General features: G+C 33.9%; 1 protein-coding gene across 10 annotated transcripts in view; it reads right to left on the bottom strand.

Moving 5' to 3' along the window:
• CAAP1 (caspase activity and apoptosis inhibitor 1) overlaps positions 1-23,703 on the bottom strand; it is a 460,161-nt gene extending 436,458 nt beyond the window's left edge. For 2 of the 10 annotated variants that reach the window (XM_081264030.1, XM_081264027.1), the window contains exons 1-4: positions 23,276-23,702; positions 21,439-21,639; positions 20,574-20,658; positions 19,116-19,191 (exon numbers count right to left, since the gene is read on the bottom strand). In XM_081264030.1, the coding sequence (XP_081120156.1) occupies positions 19,116-19,191; positions 20,574-20,658; positions 21,439-21,639; positions 23,276-23,581 (668 nt within the window). In that variant the 5' untranslated portion in view covers positions 23,582-23,702. Of the gene's footprint in view, positions 1-14,008; positions 14,193-19,115; positions 19,192-20,573; positions 20,659-21,438; positions 21,640-23,275 lie in introns of those variants that run through there. The other 8 variants (XM_081264035.1, XM_081264034.1, XM_081264028.1 and 5 more) reach the window with 7 other exon arrangements.
• Between the last annotated feature and the right edge of the window lie 249 nt (positions 23,704-23,952).

The raw sequence follows: 23,952 nt of genomic DNA, 5'->3' as shown, positions 1-23,952 counted from the left end.
ATTAAAAAAAAAATCAAAGTAACACACTGAGAGACTTAATTAAAAAAATAACACATGGGAATTTATAAAGATTTAACATACGTATATTTCTAAATGTCAGGGAGGAGCGTCAATTTCTTGTCCAAATGAAAAATACTAGGAAAGTATCTCAACAAAATGATAAACAGGACCAAGCCAGTCTCATCATTTTCATTTTGGCAAAAGTCAACTGACAACGAATCAGATAAACTGGCATGTCATTAGCCTTTCCACTTAAAAGAAAACATTAATGAACATACAGGTTCACACAAAGTGGTAACACAAAGCAAATAAGGGAATTAACAATAAATGCAGCTGAAATAAGATAAATATATAGAACAAATTTAGTACTTAGCAGTCTAATTAAGAATTATAAAAAAAATACCCTGAGTTTATCCATGATACTTGTTAAGAGAGATGAAAGCTAAAAGGGACCTTTAAAGCCCCATCTTAAAACCTACACCAAAATAAATTCCAAATGGGTCAAAGAATTAAATATTTTAAAGCTCTTATGAGGTACTAAAAGAAAGTATAAAGAACGTGTTTTCTAAATATAAAAGCCAGAAACCATAAAAGATTGATAAAATTAGACAATATAAGCATGAAATATTTATGCATGCAAAAATAAAAGCCATAGCAAAGTCAAAACAAGCAACACACAGGGGAAAAATAATTAAAACCTGAACCATAAAAGAAAAACTACAAACACCCAAAGTCCCACACCCAAAATCCCCCAACCCACATACACAAATGGTAAACAAATGACAGAGTTCAAAGAAAAGAAAATTCAAACAGCTCTGTGGTAAGATAATCAATTTCATTCATAAAATAGCATTAATTAAAATTCCAGGAGTTTCTTTTATTTACCAGAATAAACCAAAATGTTGGCTAACATTATATCAGCTAAAGTATATTAAAATAGTTCACATGGGTGGGGGAGTATAAATTAAACAGTGTAAGTTAAATATGGTGATGTCTATGTCCAAGACAACTGACTGAACAATTATCTTCTAGTTATTTATCCTTCATAAATACAAAAAAACCCTACAATTACATAAATATTCCTACCACTTATAGTAACAAAAAATAATAAATAATTTAAATGTCTATTAACAGATTGTTTAGATACTGCTAAATCAAACAATGCACCCTGGAATATATAGAAGCCTTATGTGTACTGGATAGGGCAAAAATCCAAGAAAAAAACACTATTATGAAGAAACAACTTAATAGTAAAAGTCAAAGAACAATTTGCACAGCACGCTATCATGTGTAAGGAGAAAATATATACGTACACATACATTTGTATATGTATGGAACAGCTCTGAAGTGATACATAAGAACTAGTTTACTGGGATTGTTTATTGAAAGAAAAGAATGAGGAATGGCAAAAGGAGAGACTTATTTATTGTCACTACATCCTTTTAAATTTTTTGAACTATGTGTTTGTACTTACAATTCAAATAAGATGTTAAACAACAGCACTAGATAGATAAAGACGAACACTCTGGTACAGGTATAACACTCCTGACCCAAAGGATACACAAGAAAATATTAGCAGTAGTTACCTGACGCAAGGGACCTTGGAACATCTCTACCTCATCCTCTCACACACACACCAGATCTGTGGGTTGAATTGAAGTGGTCTGTAAGCTTGCATGGTAAATTTGTTTCCTAAAGCTGCTGTAACATATTACCATCATAACAAAAAATGTTTTCTCTTCCAATTCTGGAGGCCAAAAGTCTAAGCCTAAATCTATCAAGTAGGGTCAAACTCCCAGTGCTCTAAGGAACACTGCTTCTTTGCCTTTTGAGCAAAGAAGATATTTTCCTCTTATTCCTAGGCTCATGGCTCCTTCCTCCATTTCCAAAGTCAACAACTCTCCTGACTCTGCCTTCATATGCTTTTACCATACAGTATTTTCCTCTGTATCAAATTTACTTCTGCCCTCCTCATATAAGAATACACAGGAATGCATTTAGAGCCCACCCAGATAATCCTGGAAAACCTCCCCACCTCAGCATAACATTTAAATCACATCTGCAAAGTTCCTTTTTGCTGACTGTACTAACATCTACAGATTCTATGGATTACAATGTAGATATCTTTGGGACTTTAGTCAGCCAGGCAGAGATGACGGAAATTAATCTACACTTTCACTAAGATCTAACTGAAATTAAGCATTTTTTTTAAACAATACCAGTGCCTATGACACTGTCACCAACAGAAATCATAGATCCCTTCACATACATACCTGTCACAGATATCCAAAATAGTCATAACTACTTTAAATTACAAAAGTTACTAGAACTGCTGCTATGTCTTATTAACACGTTTATAAGTACATACATTATTACTATACTATAAAATATCTTAATATTATTAACCATTTCAATAATTGATTTCCTTTGTGTGTGTATTTTATATATATATATTTTAAGTTGTTGATGGACCTTTACTTTATCTATATGTGATGCTAAAAATTGAGCCCAATGCCTCACACGTTAGGCAAGCGCTCTACCACTGAGCCATGACCCCAGCCCTCCTTTGTGGTTATATTTAATCTGTAAATTAAAACTTTTTAAAAGAAACATTATTTTGAGGAAGGATCTCAAAAGGATTCCTGACATGCAAAAGGTTTAGAAGTACTACTTTGGAGAAAAGACAAGGATAGAAGGAGGATAGAATGGGATGGGAAGGTAAAACACAAAGGTTTTATTTTCATTTTAGAACTTCGTTTAATGTGAGTATATGTGTACATATATATAATAGACACACAAATGTATACAGAAACACATAAAAATATATACACACACACCATTGCTTTCAGTAAGGGTCAACTATTATCTTCAGCTTCACTTTGTATTACTGGAGACTGAACCCATGGTCTTACACACACTAGGCAAGCACTCTACCAACGAGTTACAAACCCAGTCTCTTTAATTTTTTAAAATTTTGAGATAAGGTCTTGCTAAATTGCCAAGGGTGACCTCCAGCTTGTAATCCTCCTGTCTCAGTCTCCCATACAGCTAGGATTACAGGTGTGTGCCAACACCCCACTTCAGCTTCATATTTTCCCTGTGCTAGGCTAAATGATAGGACCACCAAATAACCCCACCTTCTAATCTCCATAACCTATGAATGTTAATTTATTTGGTAAAGGGGAGGAGGTGTGATTAAGTTAAAGACCTTGAGCTGGGAAGTTGTTTGTTTTTTTTTTATTAAAAAAAACAGTCACTTACAGTCTTACAGTCACTGTAAGACGGCCCCAAGAAGACTCAGAATTAGAGAAGGCAATGTCATACTGGAAGCAGAGACTGGAGTCTTGTACTTTAAGATAAGAGACTGGCCCACAAGCCAAAATATACAAGCAGCAACTAGGAGCTGTAAAATGCAAGGAAAAGGATTCTCCCCTCAGGGCTTCCCAAAGTAACCATCCTGCTGACATCTTGACTTTAGCCAAGTAGAACAGATTTTACTGTCTGAGCTTCAGAAATATAAGAAAATAAATCTGTGTCCTGATTAAGTCATTAAGTTTGTAGTAATTTTTGACAGAAAAAAATAGGAAACTAACACATTTACTAATTAAAATAATTATTCCAACTTTATATGAAAATTCAGGGTATATAGGAACAAGACAAACAAAATCATGAAGAAGAAATTAGGGAAAGCCAGCAGATAAGATATTAATAGGAAGAACTTATCTTATTTCCTCAAAAAGCTAAACTTTTTTTAAAAGGTGGGAGGGGGCACTTGCCTAGCACAGGAGGCCCTGATTTCAATCTCCAGTACCATCACCTCTTCCAGGAAGAAAAAAAAAAAAAAAAAAAAAAGAATAGAAAAAAAGGAAGAGGAGGCAGTTCAGAATTAAGAGAGACTTAAGAGATATAATAATCAAAGGTAGTACAAAATATAGACCTTGATTATACTCTGCTTTGGAGAAAAGACAGGTAAAACACCTGTTGGACATGTGGGAAAATATGAATATAAAATGGATATCACACAATATTAGAGAATATTGCAAAGTTTGTTGAGTATTATAAAGATGTAATGGTTATATGGGGACTATAGTTTTTTGTTTTCCAGAAATTAAAAATACTTATAATTAAAATATCTATCATTTATTGAAAAGACAACAAAATAGATGACATGAATATAAAGAGTTGTAATAACTATTAGATCTAGGCAACAGAAATATGAAGGATCATTATACTATTCTTTCTACTTTTCTATGTGCTTGATATTTTTTGAAACAAAAAGCAAAAAGCAAAACAGAAACTCCCTAATATAGAAAGGAAATGTCACTAACCTGAAAAAAATTTACTAACACAGGAAAACAATTTTTAAAGTTACTTAACATAATTTTAAGAATTTTAGGTAAAAATAAACAAATACAAAAGCTTCTTAAATTCACCAATCTTTAGATATGGGGCCATGGCCTTGCCTTTAACATAATTTCACAGAATAGTTTTATATCATCCAATTCACATAAACCAATGTCATATTTCTAGTTTTGGCTTATTTAAAATGAAAAAATCTGAATGCAAAAAAATATAGTTTATATTTGTACAATGTCTCTTCCCATCTTCTATTATTATTTCCCCACCACTGATTACTTTTCCACATCTTAACTTTTTGTATTTCCAAAGCATTCAAATTAATCAACTACTCTTTTCATATTAGTATTTCACCTCCTTCTCTTTAATTTAAATAAACTGTACAATTATAATAACTGCATGAGAAAGACACATGAGTGATTCTTGGTAAGCAAAGAGTTCACAGGGTAGGAAAAATGCACAGCATATTAGAGAACAGTTTTTAGTATCCAATTTAGAACATTTTTAACACCACTGAGTTTATTTTTCAAATGAAATGGAAAGGACAACAAATACAATAAGTTATTAAGAATAACTTCAATTTTTAAAACAAGTGATGGAGAAAGAATAAAAAACAGAGAAATAACCTGTAAATCATCTAACTCAGTGCTTGAACAGCAGGATGACTCAATTAATTAATTGATGAAAAATGACAACAGGCACAGTATAAAATTAAGGTTTCTGTATAAAAAGAATATGTAACTATTTTGTGTAGAGGTAGCTACCGAAACAGAAAACATTGCTTTCTACATCCCTCAAAGTTTCCCACAAAGAACACCATTGGCAGATTGTATACTTTAACTAAAATGAAGATCCCACCTGGTGCCTCTGGAAGCTTATTCCTATGCTAAGGGAATGCTCCAAAGACTTTGGAAAGGTGTCTACCTGCTTCTCATTTATAAATAAATAGGTCACAATTTGCTTCAAAATCACATTGGGAAAAGTTGAGAGGTGGGGATTTAAAATAACATGTGAAGGAGCCCGGCATGGTGTCACATTCCTGTAATCCCAGGGGCTTGAGAGGCTGGGGTAGGAGGATCACAAGTTCAAAACCAGAGCCTCAGCAACTTAAGCAACTTAGCAAGACCCTGTCTCAAAATAAAATATAAAAAGGGCTGGGGTTGTGGCTCAGTGGCTAAGTGACCCTGGTACCAAAAACAACAACAAAATAACAACAGGAGAAGGGATAAAGTGGATGATAGAAATGCAAGTGTTAATGGTATTACTGTCTTTTTTGTATGTTAAAATGTTTCTATCATAGTTAAACAAAATGAGTAAATGCCACTCAACAACCACATGCATTGCAGAGTGGTTATATGAGCTGACTGTTTAACCACAGGTCAAACTCCCAAGTCTCTCATTCCCAATTAAGTCCAGGTCTCAGGTCTACCTGAAGCTTATTTTTCTATTAATTGATAAAAGTATGAATTAAGTATGTACTATAGATTAATCCAGTTCTCCGGGGGAACAGTAAACTATACTCAAAATACTTTATGGCATTTAATTTTAATAACAGCCATTCATGGAGGACTCTTTTATTCCTAACAAGTTCAAGTTCTGTTCAAGTATAGCACCTGGCTGAATAATACTGTCCTTCTAAAATTATTTATACATACACAGTCCAGGAATACACATTGCTTGAACTAAAACAAACTCAGTACTCTAATGACTAGACAGCTCCGACTCATGAAAAAAGGCATGGATGCTTACTATTATTAAAAACAAAAGGTGGTAGTTGTGTTATGGAAGTTCAATAGGAAAACTAACATGGCTGTTAATCTTTGGCTACTAACTGGGCCATGAAACTATAAATTGTATATATGAAATTGTATATATGAAAGTTTATTAAACCAATAAAGAGCAATAGAGTTCTACCACAGGTCACTGCTAGGATTCAGCAACTGAAAATGGTCATACAAATAACTCTAGTTGCTGCTTTCGACAATACAATTGACCAAGCCAAAGGAATAGCACAATTCTCAAGAATAAACATGTTACTGCAAATCAGTCATCAAATCCCCTGTAAGTTTTTCTTTTGTTCTACCTTCTCTAAAGTACCTATCCTGACTATAAACAATGTGCAGAAAACAATTCTTCTTTTGAAGAGTGGAATAACTATAGACTACCTAAGAAATTTTACACAAAACTAATCCAGTATCACTAGTAACCATTAGCTTGTAAATTTTAAGTAGTAACTTGCTCTTTTTAGCTGTTGTATTTTAAGACTATCCATGTGTTCTATTTTAAACAATGCATCCATATATTAGATTTACTAAACGGACAACCTAAATGGAGATTTTAAAATAATTATTTTACAAGGAGCTTTTCACTTCACAAAACAACTTCCTATAAATTTCACTAGATATTTAAATAGTCTAGTAAAAATGGTTCTATTTGGCATATGTATTTCGTAAATTTAAGGCCCATTTGGAAGTATCTTATTTTTTAAAAAGGTAATCATTCAAAATTTGAATTTGATAGCAGAGAATAGGCAGGTTCTAAATTAGCTAAGAAAGTAGCAGCAGCTAGAAACAACAGTTCCAGAACACTCACATGTAACTTACTTTGTAGTATAACTTATTTTGAGAATCTAAATTTTTTAATTTATTATCTAAAACTATAATATCTCAGCACTGCTTACTATCTATTGGGAAATACAAATTCATTTCCACTGATATCTCCCTCAATATCACTCAACAAAAGCACATTCATTTAAAATTCATAAAAAGGCATTTAGGAAGGCAATTCTAAAACATTGCAAAGATTTCCCTAAAGTGTCTGTACTTTTATTCTTTACCTATAAAATCTCAATCCTGATTAGTTCGTTGCACTATTCCAGACTTAAATTTCATTATAAACACATTCTTTGGAGCATAATCATCTAACATTATAGCCCAAATACCTGTTCTCATTTTTAGTGCTATTTTAACTACAATAAAGCTTCTTTGCCAGCCCATCTCCAAGGATACAACACTCTATACCCAGGGATACGTATTATCTTATTTTCTTAAGAATGTTATTTTTGTTAAAGCAATTCATCTTAATCTGTGACTTTTGTAAGTCATGTCACAATCCTAATAGTTTTAAAACAATGAAAAATTAGAGATGCTAAAGTTTTTAGACTATGTGCAATACAATAAAAATTAGCTCATTTGCTTCCCTAAGGTAACAATACCATCACTCACCTTTTTAAAAGTGATGATATTTAGAAACTATGAACATTATTCTTCACAGTTCCCAAATATCATTTTCCTTTACATTTTTATAAGTTAAAATTCATAACTAATTTTGAGTTTTAAGTAGCACACTGTCAAAAATTCCTTATAACTATTCTTAAAAACTGTTTTTTGTTGTTGTTACTTATGGTAGCCAAAAAAAAAAAAAAATTAAGGTAAAAGTAAGCAAATAATCTTTTAAACAGTAGTAGAGATCAGAGAACTTTGGGAAGAAAATATATTTGAAAGCTGACTTCAGAGGAAAAATACTATTTAAATATATAAAGGTGGAAACATAATAAGATTACTTAAAAATGCAAAGACAGTTTTAGAATTTTTATAATTTGTGCACAAGCAATTGTGTGTACTTCTGTATCTTAAAACCTTTAATGGGCCAGGTATGGTGGCGCATGCCTGTAATCCCAGAAGCTCAGGAGGTTGAGGCAAGAGGATTCTAAGTTCAAAGCCAGCCTCAGCAATAGGCGAGGCACTATGCAACTCAGTGAGACCCTGTCTCAAAATAAAATACAAAACAGGGCTGGGGATGTGGTCAAGTGCCTCTGAATTCTATCCCAGGTACCAAAAAACAAACAAACAAACAAAACTTTAATGGGTTAAAAGGAAACTAATATATATAGGGCACACTCAATATCCCACACTTATACATGTATCTCATATTGAAAGATATCAATTTACAGCTTCTTGGACAATTCTATTTATGTTATATCCTTTCTGATTAAAACTAAAAGAATATTGGTTGCCTATTAACAGAAAACATCAAATTATGTATTAATAATACAGACTGTTTTATCTAGACATTTTAAAAATTATTTTTATTCACTAAAACTTGGACAAGAAAATAAAGGTTTATTTTTCAGGAAACAAGAAACTGACGAACTGACATAATTATTTCCAAAGCCAACCTCCACCTTTGTGTATTTTCTTTTCATCTTAGACATTTTATACATTAAATGTTTAGGTGAGTAAAGTACTATGCAGCATACTAAAATATACATATCATACAAAGAGTAGCAGTACTAGCCCCAAATAATTTTTTTGCGTTTCAAGGAAAAGTTGCTTGATCTGATTTTTCAGGCAACCATAGAAATCCAGAATTTGGTGTGATGCCACTAGGCTTTTAAATGTTTGTTGTAAACATTGTTTAGATCAAACAAAAACTCCTATGGATTTAGGAAACCAATCTATAATTTTGGCTTATTGCCCAGGTCTTTCTGAATCAAGCATGCTGTATTATTTTGGGAATGGAAACACAAGTTGGTGTGCACATTACTCCAACTTGTGTTTCCATTCCCAAATCCAATTCTGCTTAATATTACTGATTATTTCTTGTTGCCAAGTACAGATGCTCTTTGACTTATGATGGTGTTACTTCCCAACAAACTCATTGTAAGCTGAAAATATATGTTTAAAATGCATTTAATACACCTAACATATCACAGCACATCAGAGCTTATCCTACCTTAAACTTGTGCTTGGGCCACTTATGTTTAGGCAAAAATCATCTATAACAAAGCCTATCTTTTCGAGTGATTTTATGTAAAACTGATACATAAAAACATAAATACTACACATATTACTGGAGTATTGATGTTTCCATACATGTATACATAATGCTAAATCAATTAAAACATCTCCTCAAATATTTACCTTCATGATAAAAAATATTCAAAATCCTTTCTTCTCTAGCTTTTTGAAATATCTACAATATAACTGTTATATACAGTCACCTCCTGTGCAACAGCACACCAGATAATTCCTAAGTATAACTCAGTATTCAGAAAAAAGTGAAAACCAGAATTGTATGACGTGCACTTCTGTACCATAATAAAGTCAAATCTTAGTAAGTCAGGAACTGTCTACATTTTTTCAAGATCATCTCTCTGGTTACTGACTTTATGCCATATTTTGACATTCAAACATTTTTAACATTTTTTCACACAAATACTTTTTTATAGTTTCTAGGATTTTAGTTTAAGAATATCACTCCTCCACCCCTGCCATAGATTATATAAGTAAAGTACTTTTTCAGATAACTATTTTATTTAAATATTTATTTTTTAGTTATAGTTGGATACAATACTTTTATTTATTTATTTTTATGTGGTGCTGAGGATTGAACCCAGGGCCTAGCACGTGCTAGGCGAGCACTCTACCACTGAGCCACAAACTAGGCCTACTATTTTTTGTTTTATAGTAGGTTTTATGGTTTTCTTTCTATGTTTCTGTTAAATACACTTGAAAGTATATCATAGTTATTATAAACAGAATATTTTTCCAATTCCTGATTTCTCCTAGAAAAGAGTAACATTTACTTTCTTTTACACACATTTTGTATATGCTCATTTTATCTAAATCTTTTTTAAACTGAAAACTCTCAAGTACTCTAGGTTTATAATCTTATAAACTGGAAGAAGATATTTTTATTTCTTTTTTTCAAAAAATTATCATATTACTGTAATTATTCACTAGAATCTCTAAGAAACTGTTGAAATCATGGTTGTAACAGGATTCCTATCTGGTGGGTAGTAAAGTTTTAGACACATGGTGTTTAGCATTTCTAAGTCATTTCTATTCCATCTTTTTCACCTACAGGAACTATTGCTCAAATTTTAACAAATAAGACTATCAAACTAAAAAGTTTCTACAAAGAAAACAATCAACAAAGTAAACAATCAATCAACAAAATAAAAAGGCTATCATATATTTTGAATCCATCCCACTTATTGATTCTTGATTTTAATTCTTGTGCTAAAGGAATCTTATTAATAAGGAAGTTGGGGCCTAATCCAAAATGATGGAGATTTGGGCTTACTTATATAGGTATAGCGTCTCTGGTTTAATTCCTAGGTCTTTGATCCACTTTGAGTTGAGTTTTGTGCATGGTGAGAGACAGGGGTTTAATTTCATTTTGTTGCATATGGATTTCCAGTTTTCCCAGCACCATTTGTTGAAGAGGCTGTCTTTTCTCCAATGCATGTTTTTGGCATCTTTGTCTAATATAAAATGACTGTAATTGTGTGGGTTAGTCTCTGTGCCCTCTATTCTGTACCACTGGTCTATTTTGGTGCCAATACCATGCTGTTTTTGTTACTATTGCTCTGTAGTGTAGTTTAAGGTCTGGTATAGTGATGCCACCTGCTTCACTCTTCTTGCTAAGGAATGCTTTAGCTATTCTCGGTCTCTTATTTTTCCAGATGAATTTCATGGCTGCCTTTTCTATTTCTATAAAGAATGTCATTAGAATTTTGATTGGAACTGCATTAAATCTGCATTGTGCTTTTGGTAGTATGGTCATTTTGACAATATTAATTCCGTCTATCTAAGAACAAGGCAGATCAATCAAGAATTAATAAATGAAATGGATTCAAACTAAAAAGCTTCTTCTCAGCAAAAGAAACAATCAGTGAGGTGAATAGAGAGCCTGTATCTTGGGAGCAAATTTTTACCACTTGCACATCAGATAAATCACTAATCTCTAAGGTAATTAAAGAACTCAAACAGCTAAACTCCAAAAAGACAAATAGCCCAATCAATAAATGGGTCAAGGAACTGAACAGACACCTCTCAGACGACGATATACAATCAGTCAACAAATATATGAAAAAAATGTTCAACATCTCTAGCAATTGGAGAAATGCAAATCAAAGATTTCATCTCATTCCAGTCAGAATGGCAGCTATTAAGAACACAAACAACAATAAGTGTTGGCGAGGATGTGGTTAAAAAGGCACACTCATACATTGTTGGTGGGACTGCAAACTGGTACAGCCATTATGGAAAGCAGTATGGAGATTCCTTGGAAAGAAGCCATCCTTTTAAAAGCTGGGACTGGAACCATCATTTGAACCAGCTATCCCACTCCTCCATCTATATCCAAAGAACTTAAAAACTGCATAAACTACAGGGACACAGCCACATCAATGTTTATAGCAGCACAATTAACAATAGCAAAACTGTGGAACCAACCTAGATGCCCTTCAGGAGATGAATGGATAAAGAAAATGTGGCATATATACACAATAGAATATTATTCAACAATTCAAGAGAATAAAACCATGGAATTGCAGGTAAAGGGACAGAGTTGGAAAATATAATGCTAAGTGAAGTTAGCCAATCCCCTAAACCCAAATGCCGAATGGTTTCTCTGATATAAGGAGGGTGATTCATAGTGGGGTTGGGAGGGGGAGCATGGGAGGATTAAACGAACTCTAGATAAGGCAAAGGGAAGGAAAGGAAAGGAGGGGGGACATGGGGATAAAAAAGATGTTGGAATGAGATGACTATCATTACTCTAGGTATATGCATGAAGACATGAATGGTATGACTCTATGTTGTGTACAACCAGAGATATGAAAAACTGTGCTCTATATGTGAAATATGAATTGTAATATATTCTCCTGTCATATATAACAAAGTAGAATAAAAAATAAATGAAAGCTATCGTATGTCTGATAATGGGTTAATATCTAAAATATATAAGGAATTCACACAACTCAACAGCAAAATAAATGATAAAAAACAGAAAAAGGAACTAAATAAATATTTTTCCAAACACAACATAAAAATGGTTAACAGGCGTATGAAAAAGTATTCAACCTCACTAACAGAAAAATGCAAATCAAAACCATGAGGTTATCACTTCACATTTGATAGGGTGGTTATTATGAAAAAACAAAAGGTAAGTGTTGGCAAGGATGTGGAGAAAAAATAACCCTTTCTTGTAATGTTGTTAGTAGGAATATAAATTAGGACAGTCATTATGGAAAAGACTATGAAGGGTCCTCAAAAAAATTTAAAATTAGCAGGCTGAGGCTTTAGCTCAGTGGTAAAGGGCTTGTCTAGCATGTGTGATACACTGGGTTCAATCCTTTGCACCACATAAACAGATAATATAAAGGCAGGCTGTCCATTCACAACTACAGAAAAAAATTTTTAATGTAAAAATAGAACTATCACGTGATACAGTAAACCAATTTCCTGGGTATTTATCCAAAGAAAATGAAGTTGTCACTTCAGATATTTCTTTTTTATATATATTTATTTTTTAGGTGTAGATGGACACAACACAATGCCTTTATTTTTATGTAGTGCTGAGGATCGAACCCGGGTCCCGCCCATGCTAGGGGAGCGCTCTACTGCTGAGCAACAATCCCAGCCCCAGATGTTTCTTTACTTCTATACTCACTGCAGTCTTATTCAGAACAGCAAAGATATGGAGACAACCTATATGTCCACTGGAAGATGAGTGGTTAAAAAAAAAAAAACATGAGCTGGGCGCAGTGACGCACGCCTGTAATCCCAGTAGCTCTGGAGGCTGAAACAAGAGGATTGTGAGTTCAAAGCCAGTCTCAGCAATTTAGTGAGGCCCTAAGCAATTCAGTGAGACCTTGTCTCTAAATAAAATACAAAAATAGGGCTGGGGATGTGGCTTAGTGGTTAAGTATTCCTGGTTTCAATCCCCAGAACCAAAATAAACAAACAACAAAAAAAGTATGGAATATATATTAATATATATTTATATACATTTGCACAAATATACACTTATATATTCATATAAACATATTTATATATATTTGCATAATGAATATCCAGCTTTTAAAAATGAGATCCTGTCATTTTGGAAAACATATGAACTTGAAGGACAGTATGCTAGGTTTAAAAAGTCAGATACAGAAAAAAAGTAGTGCATGATCTCAAATACACTGAAACAGTAAAATGGTGGTCACAGCAGGGAGAAACAAGAGGAAAATGGGGAGCTATAGGTTAAAGGGTACAAAGATGCAGTTACGGAGAATGTGTCTAGAGATTTAATGTATAGTATGGGGATTACAGTTAAAAATATTGCATTGTAATGTATATAAGAAATTTGCTAATAAATTTTAGGTGCTCATATCCACATACATAAAAAGGTAACTGTGCAAGATGATGGACAATTTAATCTGCTTGATGGTAGTAGTCATTTCACAATGTATATCAAAATATCATGTACGCTTTACATACAATAAAACAACAAGTGAATATTATCAAAGGCATAGCATCTACTTATATGATCATGTAATTTTCTTTTATTTATTGATAAATTATGCTAACAGATTTTCTAATTAAGTCTCCTTGTAAATCCCTGGAGTAAATTGTACTTAGCAGTGTAATCACTCACTTGATACACTGCTAGATTCTATATAAGTTATCATTTTTGTATCTACAAATCTATATTCTCAAAGAGATGGACTATAATCCTCTCTATGTTTACAACACTATGAGATTTTTAGTATTAAAACTACAGAAACTGTAACTGAAGACATTTTCATCTTTTCCTAGGAATGGGACTATTTTAGATGACACACGTGTGACCTGTTTGTAAATAACAACAGCTGGCATTTATTAAACATTTTATTAGTTGTAAACACATTATGTGTATTGACTCATGTAAGTAATAATTCAGATGTGAATCCTTCTCATCTGTGCTTTTCTCAACAAGTCCGTAGCCACCTTTCTGATTTCTTCTACATTAAACTTTTCAAATTTCCACTTCTGCAGAGCATCAATTTAAATTGTATTTTGCTAAAAAAAAAAAAAAATTTATTTGCTATTTTCATGTTTGTGTACACAATTCTACATGTGGATTCTCATTATTCTTTCAAACTCACACATACCTATGGTATGTCTCCTTCCTTCTTAATCACAATTAAAACTATTCTTTACCTATTTCTTTCATCAAATCCAAAAGGAGTTTCTCTATATTCTAATCTTTACAAAGATAAACTTTACAGAATTTTTATCCTTTGTTGTTATTCTTGTATTCTCCTTTATTTAACTTTTACCTTTGTGTTGAAATGTTGAAGATACAGTCAAGGAAGATTTGGAAGAAAAAAGATGAAGGGACTTTCTCCTTTCTATTTGCTTGCTATTTCTGTCAGTGCTTTCCTAGCTACATCCTTTCAGTCTGACAGCAATAGCTGGTTCTCTTAAGCTTCTGTGTGGCACTATTAGCTTCATAGGACCACCTGCACCAGCAAGGCAGTTCCCCCAATTCAGAAGTGTAAGCTCTCAGAAAGACAGACAGACAGATAGATTAGTTTCTAGTGTCTTGTCAGTGTGTTCAAATATTCTATAAGGACATACCAGTCATACTGGATTGGCATTCCCCACTACATTTTAATTTTATTATTTGCTTTCAATCTCCAAATAAGGTTACATTCTGAGTTGCCGGGGGACAGGACTTCAACACCGAATCTCGAGAGGACACAATTTAGTCCGTAACAAGATCTTTCCTCATTATTTCTGCACTTACAGTCTTAAGGCAAGTATTTAACTTAAAACATTTAATATCATTTCATCACGACTTTCCTAGCTATTTTATCTGCATGATAGGTCTTCTAAAATTATCTTCCAGGCTCCCATGAACTACACATAATGATTTACATTCCTTTTTTTTTTTTCTTGAAGTTTTTCTATCACTCTGTATCTATTTAAACAACTTGATCTTACAGGACAATGCTTCAATTCCTAATCATCACTAATCTCTTTATCAGTCTGTCTACTAAATTTAGAAATCAGAATTTCTTTAGTTTCTGAAATTATATTTGTGTTCTTATTTCCTTGAAGGTTTTCATTACCTTATTAAAGTTTTCTTTCCTATATTCTATCAATTCAGGGCCCAACAGAAGTTGCCTGTTCCAGCTATTCAGTTTAGTTTTCCACACCCAAGTTATTCAATTCCTTTAATTCATTTTTTAACTATTTATGACTGACTGTTCCTTCAGCATCCAGATAGGTCAGACTACTGTTTTGAGTGGAAAAGCATCAGGTTATGGAAAACATGGGAATTTTAAGCACAAAACAGGTTAAACTGAATTTTCTGTTGAAGCATAGGAAGGAGGTTTGAGGACTGAATTGTCCCTCTAAGCACAAAAGCAAACAGGAAAGTATCATACATTCCAAGAGGATTCAAAGGATTCTGCCAGCTAAGGCCTCTTAAGCAGCCTTCTAAGGCTTTAATAAGAAAAAAAAAAAAAAAAACTGCTTTTACCCAATGCCTCAGATTTTGCTCAATGCCAAGGTAAATGAAGTTCCCTGCATAAACTTGTTCTAAGATGTCTTAGGACAACTGAAAACCTCATGTTTCCTTTTTTGGCTGCATGAGTTTGCTCACTTAGGTAATTTTCCTACTCCAGGAAATAGGAGGAAAAGAAAAGTCAGGTTAAAGGCATTATATTTCCATATCATCTCCTTTTACCATTTTCTTTGCTTCACTATGCAGAACATTTTCCTCATTCATAATTAACATATTATTAATAAGAACAAACTAGTCAAGTTAGCTCACTTAATCTCTATAATTCTAAGAAACAAGGTTTATCTTCACTTTACAAATGAATAACACTGCCTCCACCTTTCACAAGCAACTGTAGAATCTAAGGCACACAAATCAACTAGGGCCTCTTTTTTCCTTCTGTAGAATGATGATGATATTTACCCACCTTGTACGGTTGTTGTAACAAATTCAATGAATGAAGGTATACAAAAGAATTAAAATAGTGCCTGGCACACAATGCTGTTTTCTTAATATGCTGTAGCTTAGAAATTTGATTTAAAAAATATATATTCTCAGGTCATTCAGAAGAATCTCAATGATCTGGCTTGTAGGAGCTCCATAAGTTTTTGGAAATATCGTTTGAGTATCCCTTATCCAAATTGCTTGTGACAAGAAGTGTTTCAGGTTTCAGAGTATTTTAGATTTGGTGATATTTATATAAACTTTACCAGTTGAACATCCCTAATCTGAAAATTCAAAATCCAAAATTCAAAACATTTTGAGCACTAATGTGACATTCAGGAAGTCTGGATTCTGCAGTCCAGATTTTTGGATTAGGGATGCTCAACCTGTATTTATGACTGTTCAACCCACTCACTATAGCACTCAAAAACTTAATGTCACTGGGTGCAATGGTGCATGCCTGTAATCCCTGCTATTTAGGGGGCTGAGGCAGGAAGATTACAAGTTCATGGCCAGCCTGGGCAACTTAGGGAGACCCTTGTCTCACAATAAGAAATAAAAAGGGCTGAGGAAATGCGAAATAAATTTAACAAAATTATACTATGTAAATGTATAAACATACCATAGTGAATTTCACCTTTATGTACATTTATAAGGTACCAAAAATAAATAGAAAAATAAATAAATGAGTAAAATGAAGACCAGTAAAGGAAGGAAAATAGGAGGAGGGAGGGAGGAAAAAGAGGGGGCACTGGGCCCTGAAATGGAGTAGATCAAATTCCATGCATGTACGATTTTATCAAAATGAATCCAACTATTATGTATAATACACTAATAAAAAGAAAAAAATGGGGATGGGGGTAGAGCAGCCCTGGGTTCTATCTCCAATACCACACTCGCACACACACACACACACAAAGGATAAAATGGGGCACAGATTTAGCTCAGTAGTAGAGAGCTCCTGGGTTCAATGCCTAGTACCACATTAAAAAAAAAAAAAAAAAAAAGTTCATGTGACCTGTACACCTGTACATTGTATGAATGAGTTCTTCTCAACAGTCATTTTGAATTAATTCATGATTTTTTTTTTTAAGAGAGAATTTTTTTTTAGTTTTCGGTGGACACAACATCTTTATTTTATATTTATGTGGTGCTGAGGATCGAACCCAGCGCCCCGCGCATGCCAGGCGAGTGCGATGCCGCTTGAGCCATATCCCCAGCCCATAAATTTTGTTGAAATAGCTGAATACCTTTATTTTTTTTAAAAGAGAGAGAGAGAGAGAGACAGACATGATTTTTATTACAATAATTCAAATGGCAAGCACTGTACCGTACTTTGTTGTAATGTTTAAGAGAATTAGATTCTATTCTAACTAGGCATCCATTCAATGGCTTTCAACAGTAGAAAAGGTGGCATGAGTGCTCAAGTATGGGGAAAAAAGGTATTAAATATTAATATCTCAAAACTGGAAAAAATAGATTTGAATAAAGGGAAAAACTAATGCAGCCAAATAAAAATTCAATTTACAATTCTATAAGCAACATCAAGAAACAAAATGATGAAGATGATTTAAGAAACTTAGGGCTGGGGATGTAGCTTGTGGTAGAGCATTTGCCTAGCATGCATGAGGCCCTGGGTTCTATCCCCATCTCCACAAAAGAGAAAAAAGAAACTCAAAAGTACTAAAAAGTAACAGGCCTTGTAAAATGCTACTAACTGATGAAGCTTAGTATATTATATAAAGTATTCCCAGCTAAGTATTTCATTTATTTCTTTGGTACTGAGGATTGAACCCAGGAGTGCTTAACCAATGAACCACATCCCGGCACAATTTTTTTTTTTTTTTTTTTGAGACAGGGTCTCCATGGGCTGCAGAGGCTGATCTCAAACTTGCGAACCTCTTGATTCAGTCAAGTAAATGGGATTACAGAAAACCAATAATAAGACCTATTAAAAAATGTGCACATTTTCTATTTAAGTATAAATCACCCTGGAACACCCTAAGAAAGATGCATGTGATGACCAAAAGCCATCAATTAATTATGAGGCAATCAAACAATATAGTAACACCTTTTTAATCCTTTAGGAAAAGTAAATAATTTGATGCTAAGTTTTAACATGAAATTGTTCTTTTTGGTGATGCTTACCAGACAGTCTTCTATTAAAAATCAAAAAATTCTAGATTTCAGCTTAAGTATGTACTACTTATTTATATCACTGCTTCTGGTAATCTTGTATTTGTGATATTGCCTGTACAACAAAGCTTTTCTTACTCTTCTGGGAAAATGTCAGGCTTTGCAAAGAGAGATACATGTTGGTCTTTGGCAATTACCAGACAATAACTGATTTTTAGGAAGTAATCATCAACAGATGTTAAAGTTAGTGAATGAAAGTTTGATATGCTGTAATAAAGCAGAATAATTTTTAAAAATCAGCATATTGCTTCTTGATTAGTAAGCTTCCCAAGACTTCTGGCACTTTTGTCATCATAATAATCAAATTACACATACTTATAAGTAAATATATGCATGTATATATGTAAATATGAATATGTATGTATACACACAAACCTATATGTAAAAGATTATGTAAACGTATGTAAAATAAACCTTACAAGCTCATCTCTGAAATCAGACTATTGTCACCCAAAATTAATAGACATTACAGTGTTTGGTAGGGTAGGTATTTAATAAATCGTGGGTAACCTGAATAGTATACTCAAAATCCAAACAAGAGATGTGATTCTGCTTCAGATTAGCATCACTGTTGTTCTATATCTATGTATAATAGTTAATGAAAAATTACTATAATCCTGAAAAGCAATTAGGTAAATCTTCATATATACTAAAATACTCAATTATTACAAGTAAACAATTGCATTATTGAATTATTTTATATAAATAAAACACAGAAAATTATTCATATCCTTGATGTTAGGAACTGCCAAAAGAATAAATTCTGAAATGAAAATGAAAGTTTTTTAACTTACTGACTGACTAAATCAGATCCCATCTTAGAGCCATCATCTGCCTCTTCTTCCATATCAGAGTCCATACCATTGTCACCTTGTAAATGAAATACACTATTGAAAACATGTTTAAAATGTCAGAATCATTTACACAAAAGTGTCACCTTTAAAAGTGATGCATGTTTTAAAACTTTATAGTTGTTACAAGTTTACATTTTCAATTATTTGTATTTAAAATGAATCTGGATGCTTTTTTTTTCATTTCCTTCCCTTCACCACATACACACAATAACATATTTTTATTTATTTAAAGACTACATACTTACCTATACATCTATTTCCAGAGCTATAAAATCCATTAAACCTCTTTTTTTTTTTTTTCTTTTTTGGCAGTACAATGGATTGAACATAGGGCCTCATGCACACTAAGCAAGCGCTCTACCACTGGGCTACATCCCCAGCCCTTTTCATTTAAAAAAAGTTTTTTTAGTTGTACATGACACAATGCCTTTATTTTATTTTATTTTATATGGTGCTGAGGATCGAACCCAGTGCCTCAGACGTGCAAGGCAAGCACTCTACCACTGAGCTACAACCCCAGCCCTCCCCAGCCCTTTTTAAAATTTTATTTTGGGACAAGGTCTCATTTGCTAGGTTGTCTAAGCTAGCCTCCAACTTGCAATGCTCCTGCCTCAGCTTCTTGAGTTGTTGGGATTACAGGAGTGTGCCACCACACATAGTTAAACGTTTTACATTTAAAAAGTTGTTCTGTCTAAAATTGCATATCCAATTTTTGTTTATTTTTCTGTGATGCCAATATTAAAATCTTTGATGTTCCAAAAGAAAAAAAAAAAGCCTGAAAATCCAAAATTCTAGAAGAATCAGCATCACAAAGAATAGTCATACTTCAAGGGGATATACAAGAATTGGCAAATCACAATGAATTCTTCTAATTCTGCATCTGGGTCTTATCAGAGCAGAAATAACATGTCACGAAAAGTTATAAAGAATATAAAGTGGAATTAAAAATTATTTTAAGGAAAAATCTTTATCTTCTCAGTAATTTTTAATGGTATTTTTGTAGACATTTTAAATTTTATCTATTACAGCGTACAAATTTATGCTCTTATCTATGTGAGATTTAGAAAAAAATATCAAATTTATTCTTGAAATTCTATTCTGATATATAATTATATTTATTATTTTTTTAATTTTAGTTGTAGATGGACACAATACCTTTTTTTTTTTATATATTTTTATGTGATGCCGAGAATCAGACCCAGTGCCTCACACATGCTAGGCAAGTGCTCTTCCACTGAGCCACATCCCTGTAAATTATATTTCTCAGTACAAATAGAAGATATTTTTCAGTGGTTCCCCAAAAATGAATTTACGGTTACATTTATGAGAAAAAATACCCAAGACTTATGCTGAAAATAGTATAAAAAGTTACCAGAATGTAGAAATATGCATTCTTACCCTCAAGAATCTTCAAGATTTTTTTTTCAGACAGGAGTTCTAATTGTTCTTGGCATAGTTTTTTAATTTCTTCTATTGAACAGTTCTAAAGAAAATGACATTTTAAAAAATTGCATTTACATACTATAGGTCCAATATCAACAGGAAAACTGCTATCGTGAGAAAATTTTTGTTCAATTAAATATTAAAATAAAACAAATTATTAAAGCCCCAAGTAGATTCACATATATCTTTTTATAGGAGGAAATCTGAAAAACTGTCAGTTAACTCGTACATTTGAGACACCTGATGGTAATAAAATCATGTTTGTTAAAGAAACTAAAGTGTGATTCAGTTTCTAGATATTCTTAATCATAGCCTATTTATGTTACGTCTAATTGTTCTAAAGGTTTAAATATTCAATTCTTTATATACTTTAGATACATGATCTTGGGCTTAACTTGTTCAAGTCCTCTTTTATAACTGCAAAATCAAAATAACATATTTCCTAAAAAATATTAAAAAATAAATATATGGAAACTCTTGAAAATTTAATGAAATGTAAGTTATTACAAAAATCATTGTATACTGTTATACAACAGTATTTCTTGAAGTACCACAAAGATATGTTTACTTCTTATGTATTTACTACCACTGCCTGCATTTAACAGAATTATTTCCATAGTGTCAAAATTTTTCTAAAATATTTTTTCTCAGCACATTTTTAAATATACAAGGCCATCAATGGCTCTCCAAATTCCTTTTCTTATACCTCTTCTAGTAGCTTGTTTTAAATGGTATCACCCAATTATAAATTGTATTCAGTAACATGATTGCTACAAAGTTTATCTATGTATGAGTACAGTCTGATAATGAAATAAGGTACCTTTAACACATCAGGAAGCATCTTCTGTAACTTCTTCTCTCCTATAATGCAAAAGCATTGTTGGAGCATTTCTTTTTTGTCTGATATATAGAAACTAACTGGTTTTAATGACACAGTCAGATCCAGTCCACCTTCTTCAAGGTCACTGTGCTCTGCCAAGAATAATTCTTTTTCCAAAGTTGGCAAAAGATACTTGGTTTCCTAAAATTAAAAGAATATACAACTCTCAATAATACTACTTAAAATACATAGAACATGTACATAACATCATAACACTTTAACAGACTGTTTATTAAACATTTCCAGATTCCTCTTTGCACATTTATCTAAAATAGGAAGGAATATTTAAACAATCAGTATTATTGCACAATTAATTCAAGAAATAGCTTTTAAGGAAAGATATAGCAGGACAAACAAATGAAAATACAGCCAACATTTAGTATAGTTTTAGACTTTTGGTGAATCAGGATATTCCTTCAAGTAGCTATTACTCAAAAGTTTCATGTATGCATTGTCATTCTCCTTAAATTCACATAAATAAAATAGCAATACAATGTTAGAAATCATAAATATCATAAGCAGTAAATTTACCATAAGCCACTATTTCTAAAAGTGTTACATAATTTAATCATATTCCAAGCAACCAAGTAATTTCAGTAATTTAAAACACTCATTTTCTTTTTTCTTTTCAGTTGAAGGGACACCACTGAGGATTGAACCCAGGGGTGCTCTACCACTGACTACAATCTCAGCCCTTTTTCAAAAATAATTTTAAAAATTTGAGACAGAATCTCCTTAAGTTGTTTAGGCTGGCCTTGAACTTGCCATCTTCCAGTGTCAGCCTCCAGAGTCTCAAGAGTTACAGGTGAAGCAGGCTGTAATCCCAGCTACTTAGGAGGCTGAGGTAGGAGGACTGTAAATTGGTAGCTGGTCCCAGCAAATAATCAAGACCCTATCTCAAAATAAAAATTAAGGGCTGGGGCTCAGTGGTAAAGCTCTTGCCTAGCATTCGAGAGGCACTGGGTTCAATCCCCAGCACCATGTAAACAAAACTAAATAAATAAAATAAAAGTACTGGGGTTGTAGCTCAGTGATAAAAGACCCCTGGGGTTCAATACCCAATTCCAAAACAAAACAAAATCAATGACTTCACATTGCCCTTGGGATCATACAGACTATTTATTTTGCCAGTTCAGATAAATGGCCTTTGAATTACTCAAATATAACCTGTTTTTCCTTCAGCTCATACAGGCTGCCTATCAACTATTATAGTGGAGGCACAAAGAGAGCCTTGCATAGTTTTTCTTTAAGTATGTATTCATTTGTTCTTTAATAAATTATAAATTAATTTAAAAATGGAGGTATGTTAGTAAACCTGCATAAAATATGGTGCATAAAAAAATGGCTTTTGTGGAGCCAGACAGACAATGGATTCAAATCTAGGAGCTACTAACAACTCCTGCTCCTTAACCTCTCTGGGCCTCAATTTTTCTCATGTGGGGTTAATCTTAACCCAAAAGGTGAAGATAGAGAAATAAATCGTCTGGCTCACAAGGGCATTGAAGGCCACCAAGCTCCTGACCCATACATACTCTATAGGGAAAAAAGAAGACCACGAGTGGAAAGGACCGAAAGTTCAAAAAATAACAAAGTTAACTGTTTCACTAAACCCGGAAACTTGGAAGTTCAAGACATCGGAGTGGGTTCATCAAGGCTCAGGACCGTGAACTTCGGGAACCAGTGGACCCTGGGGCTTTCCGCCCCACCAGGTTTAGTAGCCCTCCCTCTTCCGAAGCAGCGGCAGCTGCGGGAAGCAGCGAGAGGGGAGCGCACGCACCTGCTGCAGAGAGCCCGAGACACTGGAAGAAGAGTCGGTGCTTCTCCGTTTCCGGCGCTCGCCACGATCCGCGCCGCTCGCGCCCCAGCAGCTGCCTCCGCTCCCGGCGCCGGTGACACTTCCACTGAAGCTGGCGTTGCCGCAGCAGCTGACGCTCCCGCAACCGCTGGTGCTCCCGCAGCCGCTGGTGCTTCCACTGCCGCTGCTGGCAAGGACCGGTACGAGGTCCGGGGCCGCGAGTGCCGCGGACGCATCCTGGCCGCTTCGTTTGCGCCGCTTCTCCCGGGAAGATTTCTTCCCCGTCATGATCCCTTCGCTGCAACCATCCGGGAAAGCCCGCCGTCTCCGGAGCTACAGAATCTGACTCCAGCAGCAGCGGACGGCGAGCACTGGCGTCGCGGGTTTGCGTCACTTCCGGTCTTGGCGCAGACTGTGGTGTGTTGTTCCTGGAGGCGGTGTCGCGACCTGACGCGATGCCCACGCCAATTGCGGTGATAAATTGGAGCGGGTAAGGCGCAGTGTTGGCGACCTCGTTGGGATTATTTTTGAGTTTCTGCGTCTACAAAGGACAGAAGGTGGAGCTTTGCAGCTGCTATTCCTTTTGGATACCTCTTTTCGGTGTTAGTACAAAGCAACGGTGTAGTTGCTGGCTCCGCGTTGGTCTCTAAATTGTACAC

Source organism: Spermophilus citellus (assembly GCF_964194105.1).
Source record: "Spermophilus citellus genome assembly, chromosome: 2".
Lineage (NCBI taxonomy): Eukaryota > Metazoa > Chordata > Mammalia > Rodentia > Sciuridae > Spermophilus > Spermophilus citellus.
This window is presented reverse-complemented; position numbering and strand designations above follow the sequence as displayed.